Below are 15,320 nucleotides of genomic sequence, written 5' to 3' on the forward strand. Positions count from 1 at the left end.
ATTTGGCTACTCCTAGATTTCCTGTTGCAGTAATTAGTTCAATTCTTTTTAAAAAGTTTTTGGTAGTATATTTTAAGAGCCAAACTTTTTTTCAGAGCCTTTAACCTTGAAATACTAAACCTGAGAACCTTTCCTTGGAAAAGTTAATGTACACCAAGAGTTTCATCCAAACATATTAAATATAATGAAAAAATTACAGACAGCTAAATGTCCAGAACTAGGTGAATTTTAAAGTATGGACAGTTAATTCAATTAAATATGATATACCTACTAAGAAAACCGATGTTAGAGTATATTAGACATCCAGTTCTAAATATGTCGATTTTAGTTCAGCTGATCAAATGTGCCTCTCTAAATAAATGACCAAATGAGGCAAGACGTACAACCCCACAGAGGATTTAGAAATACATGTATAAGAAAAGAAAAATGTGGCATATAACATGAGAGAAGAATGAACAGTTCAACGGAAAGACAAAAAGAGATTAAGCTGGTGGTCTTGTATTTCAGTAATCAACAACAACAACAAAAAGTAGTAAAGGAAATTTTACAAAAAAAAAAAAAAAAAAGGAAGAAAGAAAGTAAAGTAAAGGACATTCCAAGAGAAAAAGAACAAGAACATGGGCAAAGGGAACCAATTCATATATTTGAAGAATGAGTATTTCTTGACCGCTGGACTGTAAGGTGAAGGAAGGGCTAGGTATATAGATTTTGGTCAGAATTTAGAGGACTGTAGAAGAGTAGTTCATTGATTAACTTTATAAACAATGAATGATGAAAATAGCACTTTCCCAACATGAGGACTCTATAATATTTTTTCCTAATATCATTAAGGCATACTCACTGGTAATTGTGGAAAAGAATGGTATAATTTGCTAGAAACTATTTGCCTCCTTCTGGTTAAATTTTAGTTTTTATGATGACAGTTAGATTATTTCTTCTTAATGGATTTGAAATTATCTGCATTAAAGCATATCTTATCAAGATAAATTACTTCAGAAGGCTTACAGAGGTCACTAAATTATTTATGCCCTTTCCCATGACTCTTTCATTCAGGGTTTGTAACTGAGCTAAAGGTCTTGTGTTACATATGCATATTTTTTTCATCTTATGGAGTTAATGTATTTTCTTTTAATATCTTCAGTTTTTGCTGTCAGTCTTCCTTTAACCATGTATTTGTGTTAGTTTGGAAGTCAACTTTAGAAAGTGTTTATATTTTAACCTTATTCATTTTAAAAAGTAGTCACACTGATTTTCTGTGTCACAGTTAGGGAAAAGGTAAGTAAAGTCATAGAAGGAAGCTGGGGTGTGCTTTCACTGGGGGAAAAAATTTAGCATCCTCTGTGTGCTAATGGATTCTTAGCAGTTATCCATTCTGGTTTAGTTTTACTGAAAAATAAAGCCCTGTATGGTAAGTTAACTTGTGAGAACTGGAAATATAAAGTCCAGGAAAACCAATTTAGATAATTTTTGTGCTACTCTCTTGACTTCCTTTACCTTTTTACAGTTTAATATTCTTTGTGCTGAATTTCCATGTAGAGAGAGACTATATCCAATGGTGTTGGATCCCTGATGGCTTCCTCGGAGAATCCAATACTCTGTTCAGAGAATGTGAACAAGGTGGATTATACCCCTCCAGCCCTTCAGAGGCTACAGAAGCCTAAAAGCCTAGCCTCCGAGTAGAGCTCACCCTGAGAAGCCAGGTGGAAAACAACTGTTCTGTTGCTTGAGGAAGCAGCAGGCATCTTGTATTAATAATAAACAAGTTCAGCTCCATAACTCATGGGCTTAACCATCTACATTCATTCATTTCTTCAGATGAAACTCTTGTAAAAAAAACTTCTTATGTTTATATTCCTTTCAAGGGAAGATTTTGTACAACTTGCTCTTTTTGCTTAGTGATACATCATGGAATTCCTGGCAGTGGAATTCATCCATCAACATGGTACATGCATTTAAAAGTTTGGCGAATGAGTGGTCCTGAATTGCCCACTAAGGAGATTGTTCAGTTTACATTTCCTGGAACAGTAACTTCCTCCTGTCTAACTGCCACCACCGAGCAGTGTTAGAATTTTTGAGTTTATGACAGATTAAAAGGCAAAAAAGATACTTCATTATTTTTCTAACTGGCGTTTCTTTATGAGTGAAACAGCATTTTTCACATTTGCTATTTGAATTTCTTCTGTAAATTGCATGTACTACTATATGTGTTACAAACATTTTTCCTAACCTGTGATTTTGATTTATTTATGGATATTTTTACCATGATGAGATTTTTATTAGTTTTTATAGTATTTGGGCTTTGTCTTGCTTATAAAGGCCACACCCACTTAATCATGATTTCCTCCAGCCCTTTTTAAATTTAATTTTTAATATTTATTATTAAATCTTTGATCCATCTGGAACTTACTACATATAGTGATGGTATTGGTTTGCATTCTCCTCGAGACCTTTCTGAGTATAATCTGAAACCCTCCATATACAGAGGGCAAGGAGACACTGAAGAAAGAGGCCGACCATTCTAGACTGGTGGGTCTCAGGTTTAAAAATTAAGGGAACTTATATACAAGTAGATCTCCAAACCTACCTGCTACAGTCTTAAAAGTTTATATAGAAGCCTTAATGGGATTTAGTTACGTACAGTCAACACTGCATTTCTAACTAAAGGCTATGTTCTTGGCCAGCCTCTAGCATAGTGAAGGCAAGCAGAGTGCACATTCCAAGGACTGGGGAAAGGATGAGGCACCTCTGATTACCTGGGCCCAGCTCGTGGGTCAAATTGGTGGTCACATCTTTTTGATGACCTCCTGCAGCAAATGAGTTTCTGAATGTCCGTGTTAAGTTGCTTCAGTCGTGTATGACTCCTTGCAACCCCATGGATTATAGACCACCAGGCTCCTCTGTCTATGGAATTTTCCAGGCAAGAATACTGGAGTGGGTTGCTATTTCCTTCTCCAGGGCATCTTCCAGACCCAGGGATCGAACCCATGTCTCTTACATCTCCAGCATTAGCAGGCAGGACTCCTTGTTTATTCCATTGATTATAAAATTTAATGTAACATACAAAATTCTCACATTTGCCTGAGTTAGTTTCTCAGTTTTCTCTATTTCCTTGAGCTTATTGACTCTTCTCTGGTATCAAACTACTTTACTTATCCTGTTTTTATAGTATTTTTAATATGTGCTTGGGATAAGCATCCTCATTATTCTTCAATTTTAGAATTTTTTTTCTTGGATAAATATACAGGTGTACTTTTTAGGATGTACTTCAGTATCACTTCCAAGAAATGATGTTTACCTTTTAGTTAAGTTAATATATTGATTTACAGATTACATTAGTGAGAATTGATATTTTTATCAAATCAGGTTTTTCCAACTCAAAAACAAAGCATATGATTTCATTTGTTGAGTATCCTTTGGCAGTGTTATGATGATATCTTCCTGTAGGGTTCTACCTATTTCTTGCTTTTTTCTGTTTTTTATGGCTTTTATAGATGTGATATTTTCTTCTCTTTTATTTTCTAACAAGTTATTGTTTATATATAGAAACACTTGTTTAAAATATTGATTTGGGGGACTGTCACCTTTCTGAATTCAGTCATTAGTAGTTTTTAATTAAGTCTCAAGTTTCTAAATAAATGTTTATTTCATCTGCAACTAATAATTGGTTTGATCTCTTCTGTTCTAGTATTTCTACTTTTTATTATTTTCTCTTGTCTGATTCCATTATTTAAGACATTGGTTAGCTGATTGTAAACAACTTTGCCTTGTTTCTAACTTTAATAGATATACTCCTAATGTTTTATGATTCAGTGTGGTTTAAAATCAATATTGTCACCTCTGCTCATTAAGATTGAATGTGGTCTTTTGTGAGCTTTCAGTGCCTTTAGATCATCTATGTTCTTTCTCCTTTGACTCGTTCATAAGCATGTTCATATAAATATATTTATAGGTATAGATAGTGCCCTTGCCTTCTGGGGTTTAATTTACTTAGTTGTGATATATTGTTTTAATGCATTGGCGAATTCTATTTTCCAAAGCTCTTTACTGTTTGGTTTAATATTCTCAAGAGATATTTCTCTATTGTATTCTGTTTTCTGCTGCTTTTTCAGGTTTTAATGTCAGTGCTACTATACTGCCTCTGCAAGATTAATTTTTAGACTTCTATTTCTGTGCTCTAAGGTCCCTAACTAACATTAGAATTAATTTGTCTTTAAAAAGGATGAAAACCTAAATGTTAGACAGCCTTTAAATTTTCTTCCATTGCTCTTATAATTTTCTATCAGTTTTAATATAAATGTTAGTCACATATTTTCCTAGAGCAGATCAGGGGGTCTGATCTACCAGGGGCTGTAGGAGGAGAGGGTTTAACTATAAAGAAATAACAAGAGAATTTGAGGGGGTGTGTAAAGGAACTGTTTGTATCATTATCATGGTGGTTACACAGTTTGAACATATACTAAAGTTCATAGAACTGTACACCAAAAGTGAAAAGATAATTTGACTATATGATAATTTTTTAAATAAGGTTTTAAAGCATACTTATCCCTGGATCTCTTTCCCAAGATTTCTCATTTATTTCTACTGTGAACTAGGCTAGATCAAAAACAGCAGCTTCAGATTCAAAGATAGTTGAGGAAGACCAAGCCAGTCTTACTTTAAGATTGTTGTCACTTCAGGTCTCTACTGAAGTAATAAATTTTTTTAAAAAAGCAACAGCACAGAATATCAGTAAGAATAGAGACAAAGGAGAAGTGACCCCTGGGACCTCTTGGTTGCTTACAGAGACCAAGCTGGTTGAACCCACCTGGTCAGGGTGGGAGGTGCTGTATCAGAACCCCATGATCCAGCTACAACCTTCTAGGAATATTCTGCACCACAGTTACATATTTCTGGGGTTCAGCTTCTTGCTGTGTCGTGGTGTCACAAGTCAAGGCTTAACTCAACAGGATTTTGACTAAAAATCTGCATTTATAGCAAGCCCATCAAGATATTCCAGTTCAGGAGTCCACAAACAACAGATGCACCCAAAAGAGCCATCCAGCGGTATGATTTGCTCTGAATGTCTCTAAGCAGTATTTTTCAGTTTCCTCTGTTGGCTCTGAATGTTCACTCATGAATGTTAGGGAAGAAATGAAGTAGGTAAGATGTTTTTCTTTTTCTACCTTGACCTCGCAAAGGAGCTTTGTTAGATACTAGCAAATACTCCATAACATGGAGACCGAAATACTCCATAACATGGAGCCCGTATTTGTGAGATTGATATTAACAAACACATCTAAAAGGATTAAAGTTAAGGCAGTATGATCCTTCACTTAAGGCCAATGGAGCTAATCATAATGTGTGCATATAAAATTATTTGTAAGAGGCTGACCACATTGCACAAAAATGAAGTGATACTCTCCCCATGAAATTTTAAAAAGATAAATCTTTTTGTGTATATATTTCCAAGTTGTTATTTACTTGGCTGGCCACTAGATGGTGCGGTTTGTTAATTTATTCCCTTCCATTTTATATTCGAAGCAGATTTCATGGAGTGTGGTTTTCGCAGATCATTTTCTTAATTATTATTAACTTAGAAGTTTCCAATTTTAAGAGATAGTCAGTGTGATGAAGTCTGTGCTAGAACCCTGTTCCCTGCCAGTGTAGTGCACCTTACATAAAAACTATGGAAAACACTCTTTCAAAAGAAGCTATCAAGATATTGAACTTGAAATTTTCCGAGCAACAGCAAACGAGCAGGATGTGGTGCCCAAACAGAAATTTTGAGCACTTACGTTAGTCTTTAATTTTGCAGAAAAAATTTCTCCATTGTACGATGAGCTGTCAGTGAATTTTAAAAGATTTGCTGTAGAACTTACACAAATTACAGATAAGTGGACCAGACCCCACATCTGAGCTCAGACCAGGCCAAAGACCAGCCCGCAGAAGCGGGTTAGTATATTCAGGGCAGATGTAAAGTTGAGGAGATAAGACAGGTGGCTAGTGCCCTCCTGTCAGAGATCAGCAGGAACACAGGTGTGAGGGGAGCACAGCTGGGCTTATTGGCTCATTATCATAAGAAGGAGTGCATGACCAGCGGAACCAGGGTATCTCGGTAAGGGGGAGAGGTTTCCAAGGCAGTGAGTCTAGAACAGACAGTGTGAAGACCTCAAGGCAGGTGTGGATTTGTTTAAAAAAAAAAAAAAAAAAAAAGACCTTAGAGAAAAAGCCAGTGCTTGTGTCTGGCGTAAGTGCAGTTCGGGGATGGGAATGATTTTGTAGGTATGGCATGGTAAGGACTCTGACCTTTACTCTGAATGAGTTGGAACCCACTGAGAATTACACTTACTTTTAATAGACTTCTTTTGAAAGAATACAAAAGGTAATGCTGACTGATTACAGGAAGAGGATACCTGAGTGAAAAAAACACTTGATTGTAACTTCTTTCCTTTTGGATTTTATGCCATGTTCAAGGTTACCTATTTTTTAAGATAGCTGAAATATAATTTTAAGTGATCTTGTATAACACATTATATACTAAAACTTAGTAACACCTTAAGATGCTTAACAAAATTATATGCTCTCTTTGATAAGCTTATTCAGGAGACATGCTAAATAACAATTGCTTTTAAATGCTAAATAACACTTTTATGTTTTGTTGCTGTCTACTCTAGGTGCAAAAGTCAAGAAATAGACAAGTACGAGAATTATTTCCAGATGGTTTTAGTATTCATCACGCAGGCATGCTTCGGCAGGACAGAAATTTGGTTGAAAGCTTGTTTTCTAATGGGCATATCAAAGTCCTAGTCTGTACGGCTACGTTAGCCTGGGGTGTCAATCTTCCTGCTCATGCTGTTATTATTAAGGTGAGAGCTTACCTTCCTTTTTGCATGGATTTGAGATATCTTAAAACAAACCTATGGATTGATTTATTTAGAAAATTATTGTGATTTGGCTGCTTCGGTGACTTTGAATGTTATTCATATAAGGTCAAAATTATTTTCTCCAAAAGAATCTAGTTTATATTGTGAAAATTTAACTCTATCACAGATAATGAAAGGATTAGTTAAAGTACACTTTTGAGATCTTGCCATATTTGCCTAATTTCAGTATTCAACTCATCAGGATTATATTTGTGTGTGTTTATGTAAATTTTTATTAACTTTCCCTCATCTAGGGAACACAAATATATGCTGCAAAAAGAGGCTCCTTTGTTGACCTTGGAATTTTAGATGTCATGCAGATATTTGGTCGAGCCGGAAGACCACAATTTGACAAATTTGGAGAAGGAATCATCATAACAACCCATGATAAACTCAGCCATTACCTCTCTTTGCTCACTCAACAAAACCCAATTGAGAGCCAGTTTCTGGAAAGCCTTGCAGATAATCTAAATGCGGAGGTAAGAGCTAATAAGCAAAAGGTTTGAATGGAATCATCAGCTTCAAGAAAGAACTAAGAAAAATAAAGGTTGAGTTGATTGCTATTTTGTAATATAAAATAATACATTTTATTTCATACACAGTGATGAGACACAAGAGGTAGGATGGTGATGTCCTTGATTAGATCAGAGCAATATAAAATGCAAATGAGAACTGATAACAACTCATGGCTAAAAGACTATGCTTTTAAGTCATGAGGTTTTGTGAAAGGACAGAAATCTAACCACAGCTATACAAACTAAGGAAACAGTAATAACAATTATGTTCATATAAACTTTTATAAAGTTTATTATGAAGTATTTTATAAAGTTTTTATAAGGTTAATAGAGCTCTTCTGTTTTAGCTCATTTGATTAACTTTGTTATAGAAAATATGATTGCTTTAATTGAGCTACAGTATTATAATTTATTTCGTTGTGGTGTGTTTTTGTGTTAAGATTTAACTAGCAGACCCTGGAAGCCTAGGTAACATCTTAACTGGTAAAGAGGATAAACATTCTAAGGTTAAGAATCTGTGTGTCAAACAGTGAAACGAGTTCTTGCGTCAAACAGTGAAACGAGTTCTTGCGTCAAACAGTGAAACGAGTTCTTGCTGTTCTTCCAGCATTTTTTATTGTCGTGCCGTCACTCAACACTTTTCTTCTTCCCATTCAAGTTGACTCAGTTTCTGAAAGTTGGTGGAATATAACTATTAAATACATGAATAAGTGAAATATTTGAACTGAAGTATTATAGAAATTTCACTTAGATCTATTGATCTTATCTACAAGCCTTTTTAGAGGATGAAAACACACACAGTATGCAATTCCTCTGTTAAGGAGGATATAGTCCAGAATGGGAGGAAAAGATACAAAAACACAGTGCAATAGTGTTGGTAGGTAATAAAGTTCTAAAGAAGGATTCAGTAGAAGGAGAAAACACCTTTGGCCCCAGCCTATCAGGAAAGGCTTTGTTCATGAAGGTGATAATACTTGATCTGGGTTCAGAAAGTTAGGTAAGGTTTAGAAGATCTAGTTGGAAGTTAGAAATCAGGAAAGATGCTGCTTTCTAGCAGCAAAATTATAAGAAAATAAAAAATTAGAAAATTAATTATGATGTAGGGATTGTCTCCAAAAGAAATACTATAACTCAGTTTTTATCCTCACTGCCTACTATAATGGCATGGTTTTAATAGTTAGGTCTTGGGTCACTAGGATCTATGATAGAATAGTCTGTTGTACAAAGATAGTATCAGTAGCAATGGACTGAGGCTGTGCCAGCCTGCTGGGTACTTTTTGTATATTCTGTCAGTACTGATGCTCAGGAAATATTGTTCTCAGAGAGACAGATGACTGCCCAAAGCTCATTCAGGTACTAATTTTTGAAACTAGTACTGTTCAAACTAAAGTCTTTTTACCTACAAAAATAATCTTTTTATTGTAGCCTAGATTTCAATTATATAAAATGTGGTAAGTTAAAAATAAATACATTTTTCTATATTAATTAACCTACCATTTGCCACCTTCTGAGACCAGGACTAAATATTTTCCAAAATGGCAGTAATCATTTCTCTTAACTATAATAAAAAGCAAGACTCTTTTATACAATGTTTCTAGAAAAGCATACTAAGAAGGCCTACACCTTTGTAAAGTTAGGATTATTTTTCTTGATAGCTTTTTGTAAGTGGTAGACACCAAATAGTGATGCTTTTATGCAAAAGACACAGATGAGTAACTCTTGTCCTCAGGAATTCTTTTTCTTAGGGACTATAAAATACCATCATCAGTGAAACTATTTGGTCAATTCCTGAAAAATTAAAAATGAATTGTAGCCCACAGATTCACCTGATATTCATAAACTACTTATTAGTGTTTGTCATTTTCAGAAATGTCGACTGTCTAGAACCATAATTCCATTTAATACTATAAATGGCATTCAAATAACAAAACATATACCTTGAAATTTTTTGCTAATATAGTGAAGTATAGCCATTGCTAAATTTTCTTCATCTTATTTTGTCTACTAGACTAGTTCCCAATTAAAGTAAATTTTCTTCTTAAGGAAACAAATTCCCTTAAATTATAGTTTGAATGTGCAATTAAATTTGGTAATCTGTGGAAGCCAAGTGTGAAATTAGTTTATACAATGAGTGTGTGCTGTGCTCTCAAGGTAATGAATTTTTCAGTCTTTGGATTCCCCAAAATTTTGCCAGGCTGTATAGCAACAATGATCAACACCAAGGTCATGTTAGATTAGGAATGTTGCCCAGAATGCTATCCTTGATAACACTAGTTTAGAATAACTGGAGAAAGTATTCTATCAAGCAGTCATTTTAATGCAGACATTTTATGAGGCATCTTTGCTATTTGATCCCTAATCGGACTGACTCCCTAATGCTAACTAATGCCAAAAGGTCAGAAGTTCCAGCCCTATATGTACCATTTCCCTCTGCTCTGTTAGAAACACTGAAGCATGTTTGAGGCTTATGGAAATCTATTCAGCAGACATGACGGGCTACCTGTTCTGTGCCAGTGCCCTGTGGTCCACACTTTCAAATGTATTCATCTTTCTGTAACTGTACGTACCTTCTTTGTACAGAGTTCCTCGCATCTACGCAGCGGCGCCTGTGCATATGCGTGCTCAGTCGTGTCTGACTTTTTGTGGCCGCGTGGACTCTAGACCCCCCAGGCTCCTCTGTCTATCATGCTCTGTCCATCTCCGCAGGGTATAATACAAGCACTTTGCATTTATGGCCTCAGCAGCCTGACATCCTCCCAGTTCTGACTCTGGTTACTTGCCAGTCCAGCTCTTCTGCTCTAGATAGGCTCTCAGCCTGTTTGCTTCACCTGTACAGCACTCGTCTTCCCATGTTTAAATTAGGAATAGTATCGCTAGATTGTTGTGAAAAGTTAACGAACACCTGTGCCAAGTTCTTATTCAGTACAAGATTATACCACTTATATTACTTCATAGTTCCTTTGTGCTCAGCCCTGATTGTACTTGCTACCCACACAAATTTCAGTGGAATAAATAAATGAATAGTGGTATAAATGTTGTTTGCATACATGTACTAGAGGGATTTATGTATGCATATGTATTTATATAAATATGATTATTACATTTGCTTGTTTAGTTTTATTTGATTTCAACTAGCTTTTTAAAAAGCACATACAAATAAGATAACTATAATGACTAAAGTTTAAGTACATAAATCAGATAGAAAATGACACTTTGAGCCTTCTAAATTACCAAAGTTGAAATAGATTATTTTTTTCCTCTTTTACTTAGCACTTAAAGCTCTGTTACGCTGTATACTAATGGCACTTTTATAAGTTATACATGTTAGGTGTTTTCCTTTAAAAGCATTTTTGAATACATATTGTGTCCTACGCACTGGATAATGGTTTCATAGATGTCATCTTAATTGGTTACATGTATCTCACCTAAGGGACTACAGAACTTCTTAAGATGAGGCGCCATGCTATATTTATTGCCATATCCATTGCACTTGACTTACTGGCTTCTTGTATGATTATTGGGATGAATGAATAAATTTCAGAGAGATACTATGAAAAATACTTGTTCTATATAAGCCTCCTATGCTAAGTAGCTACTGCTGCTGCTGCTGCTAAGTCGCTTCAGTCGTGTCTGACTCTGTGCGACCCCATAGACAGCAGCCCACCAGGTTTCCCCGTCCCTCGGATCTCCAGGCAAGAACACTGGTGTGGGTTGTCATTTCCTTCCCCAATGCATGAAAGTGAAAAGTGAAAGTGAAGTCGCTCAGTCGTGTCCAACTCTTAGCAACCTCATGGACTGCAGCCTACCAGGCTCCTCTGTCCATGGATTTTCCAGGCAAGAGTACTGGAGTGGGGTGCCATTGCCTTCACCAAGTAGCTACTAGGAGACCACAAATATTTGCAAGTAAATTTTTATTGTTGTCACTAGGTGGCATTCAAGGATTAATCTCACAGTATGATGTACCATCATAAATTTACGTTTGTTTTTCTGAGTAGTCTTTTCCTTTTTGGTGAACATTTGAAAGACTTGTATTACTTGATCCAAGTTTTGCTACCTACTTGGTCTTTTCCTTTATTCTTATCAGTGCCCAGCAACAGCTAATTACCAATTATTGTTAATTTACTGTCTGATTTTGAAAGTAATACGAAGCTTATTTTATTTTTTATAAAATTTTCTACTCAAGAGTTATGTGATGTTATTTTTAAATATCTATAAATCATAAGGGAATTGATACAGTCCAACTCAAATAATAGAATTAAAAATGGAGAATGCTATCAGATGTCTCGCCATATTATCTAACTAGTTTCCTTTGCCTAAGCAGACTAGAAAATGTTTAACTGTGATATTTGTAAATATTTAGGAAGTCTTGTAGAACTCACTCCTTAAATAAATTTTAATTCTTATTACGCTTTGTTTTGTAGAAAGTCTTACAGTTCACATTTTAGTAAATGTGTATGTTTACTTATACTGTGGTCAGTTTTAGTCATTTGTAAATATGTAATGTAAATTTATTTATTCTTTCCAGCTTTATGGAGTTATAATTGACATGACATTGTAAGTTTAAGGTTATACAGTACAATAATTTGACACACATATGTATTTGTGAAATGTTTACCACAATAAAGTTAGTAAACACATCCTTCACCTTATGTAATGACCATTTTGTCTGTTGTTATGATGAGAGCACTAAAGCTCTACTCTCGTATCAACTTTCAAATATAGAATACAATAGGATCACCTATAGTCATGATGCTATACATTAGATCCCCAGAGCGTACTCATGTGCCTGAAAATGTACCCTTCAACCAACATCTCCTCATTTTCCTTACCCCTCAACTCCTGGCTACCACCATTCTGCTCTTTGTTTTATGAATTTGGTGTTTTTAGATTCTGTATATAAAGGAGATCATACAGTATTGTTTTTCTCTGACATATATCAAGATAGTGTAATTTTTTAAAAAGATAGTCAGCATCTGCCTTGTCATTTATTTAGTTTTGGTCATTTATTTAAGGATGAATAGTATGATATAGTACTATAGTGGTATTTATAAATTGCTATATGACATCTCCAACTAAATAAAGACAGTTAAGCCTACACATACTTACATTACAAAATTAATTATGCAGAATGTAAATTATAATATGAGAATAAAGCAAACATTAATGTTTATATTTTCTTTAATATTTTATACTAAAATAGCAGGATTTATTTTTCCTTCTTGTCTCCTAAAATTTGGTTATTTAGGGTGGAGACCGTCAGTTATCCTTTGATTAAAGTATTATGATGTAAAAATTTTTTCAGCTACAAATTCAGGAAAAATTCAAATCTGAAGTGGCATAATTTAGATAAATTTGTTAATTAAAATGAACACTCTAAATAGAAGCCAAATGACTACCTATAGATCCAGTGGCTAAAAAATGTATTTTTAAGAAGATTTTTCACTGCAGTTCTGTGTTAAGATCATTTTCTAGCAATTCTTTTTATTATACAGATTTTATATGTTATCATTGTTTTAAAATGATTAACTTTGGTTTCATTAAATTACCATATTATAAAGTTACATTAAAATGCAATGTTAAAAATTTCAAAATATAATCTAAAGAAATACCCAGTGTTTATTATAATTCAAATTTATAAATAACTAATTTTTGCATAAGTTTACCAATAAAAAGATTAAAACTATTCCCTGTTCTTGTATGAATTTTGAGGTATATATGTTATTAATATGTATAAATCCCAATAAAATATTTGTGCCAAAATTATTGCATTTACCTTTGTATTTATATTATATATTTATACTAGCTATGCTGCAAATGGGAATCATTAGAGGAAAAAAAATTAGTGTTATACCTTTTGTTATTTTGGTGATGACAGTATACAAAATCACAATAAAGAGGGATAAAATCATCAATATTATGTTTTACTTGTAGTACAGTTACATTTAAAACTATCAATAATGTTGTCACATTAAATGAAGCCAAGATTTAAAAGAAACAAGAAGAAGAATTAACGAATACCAAAATGTTTTTAATACTATATAAAATTAAACTCAAACAGGAAAAATAATCCAATGCAATAATAGTAAGTAAGGTCAGTTTTGGCAGGTAGCATATCTAATGTACTGTTCTCAAATGAAGCGGGGCTGATTTTTAATTAATTGGAGAAATGTCATGGCCAATTATTATGCTTACTTTCTTTTAAATACATCATAGTGATGCATTTTAAAAACTTAGCTTTTGACAAAAGGTCCTTGATGCAATGTTTATATTCAACTTTAATGCATTAGTTTAATTTTTGTTATATTTTTGATTTGCAGATAGCTCTGGGAACAGTTACTAATGTGGAAGAAGCGGTGAAGTGGATAAGCTACACTTATCTTTATGTACGGATGAGAGCAAATCCATTAGTATATGGCATCAGCCACAAGGCTTATCAGGTAAAAAAACTCATTTATTAAAAAGAGAAAGTCAGACCTCCTTTTTAGTTCTATAATCCTTTCATGGTATGAGGATAAATATTTGCTACTTCTGCCTCATCTGGAAAGAGTTAGGTAACTAAGAAAAACAGAGCTTTAATCTTTTTTTAGAAAATACTAATGTTCAAGCTGGATTTAGAAAAGGCAGAGGAACCAGATATCAAATTGCTAACATCCATTGGATCATCAAAAAAGCAAGAGAGTTCCAGAAAAACATCTACTTCTGCTTTATTAACTATGCCAAAGCCTTTGTTTGGATCACAGTAAACTGTGGAAAAACCTGAAAGAGATGGGAATACCAAACCACCTGACCTGCCTCTTGAGAAATCTGTATGCAGGTCAGGATGCAACAGTTAGAACTGGACATGGAACAACAGACTGGTTCCAAATCGGGAAAAGAGTACATCAAGGCTGTATATTGTCACTCTGCTTATTTAACTTCTATGCAGAGTACATCATGAGAAACGCTGGACTGGAAGAAGCACAAGCTGGAATCAAGATTGCCAGGAGAAATATCAGTTACCTCAGATATGCAGATGACACCACCCTTATGGAGGAAAGTGAAGAAGAACTAAAGAACCTCTTGATGAAGGTGAAAGAGGAGAGTGAAAAAGTCAGCTTAAAGTTCAACATTCAAAAAACTAAGAATATGACATTTGTTCTGACCACTTCATGGCAAATAGATGGGAAGACAATGGAAATAGTGTGAGACTTTATTTTGACTGAAGCCATGAAATTAAAAGACGCTTACTCCTTGGAAGAAAAGTTATGACCAACCTAGATAGCATATTCAAAAGCAGAGACATTACTTTGCCAACTAAAGTCCGTCTAGTCAAGGCTATGGTTTTTCCAGTAGTCATGTATGGATGTGAGAGTTGGACTGTGAAGAAGGCTGAGCGCCAAAGAATTGATGCTTTTGAACTGTCGTGTTGGAGAAGACTCTTGAGAGTCCCTTGGACTGCAAGGAGATCCAACCAGTCCATTCTGAAGGAGATCAGCCCTGGGATTTCTTTGGAAGGAATGATGGTAAAGCTGAAACTCTAGTACTTTGGCCACCTCATGCAAAGAGTTGACTCATTGGAAAAGACTCTGATGCTGGGAGGGATTTGGGGCAGGAGAAGGGGACAACAGAGGATGAGATGGCTGGATGGCGTCACTGACGCGATGGACGTGAGTCTGAGTGAACTCCGGGAGTTGGTGATGGACAGGGAGGCCTGGCGTGCTGCGATTCATAGGGTCACAAAGAGTCGGACATGACTGAATGACTGAACTGAACTGAAAATCACTGCAGATGGTGACTGCAGCCATGGAATTAAAAGATGCTTGCTCCTTGGAAGGAAAATTATGACCAACATAGACAGCATTTTGATAAGCAGAGACACTACTTTGCCAACAATGCTCTGTCTAGTCAAAGCTGTGGTTTTTCC

At 34.8% G+C, this 15,320-nt stretch overlaps 1 protein-coding gene across 1 annotated transcript in view; it reads left to right on the forward strand.

Moving 5' to 3' along the window:
- Positions 1 to 15,320, forward strand: part of ASCC3 (activating signal cointegrator 1 complex subunit 3) — a 345,247-nt gene that overhangs the window by 199,305 nt on the left and 130,622 nt on the right. Inside the window, exons 15-17 of the mRNA XM_018053127.1 lie at positions 6,654 to 6,845; positions 7,157 to 7,381; positions 13,735 to 13,854. Coding sequence (XP_017908616.1) covers positions 6,654 to 6,845; positions 7,157 to 7,381; positions 13,735 to 13,854 — 537 coding nt within the window. The remainder of the gene's footprint in view (positions 1 to 6,653; positions 6,846 to 7,156; positions 7,382 to 13,734; positions 13,855 to 15,320) is intronic.

The sequence above is a fragment of the Capra hircus genome, chromosome 9 (assembly GCF_001704415.2).
Source record: "Capra hircus breed San Clemente chromosome 9, ASM170441v1, whole genome shotgun sequence".
In the NCBI taxonomy this organism is placed as follows: Eukaryota; Metazoa; Chordata; class Mammalia; order Artiodactyla; family Bovidae; genus Capra; species Capra hircus.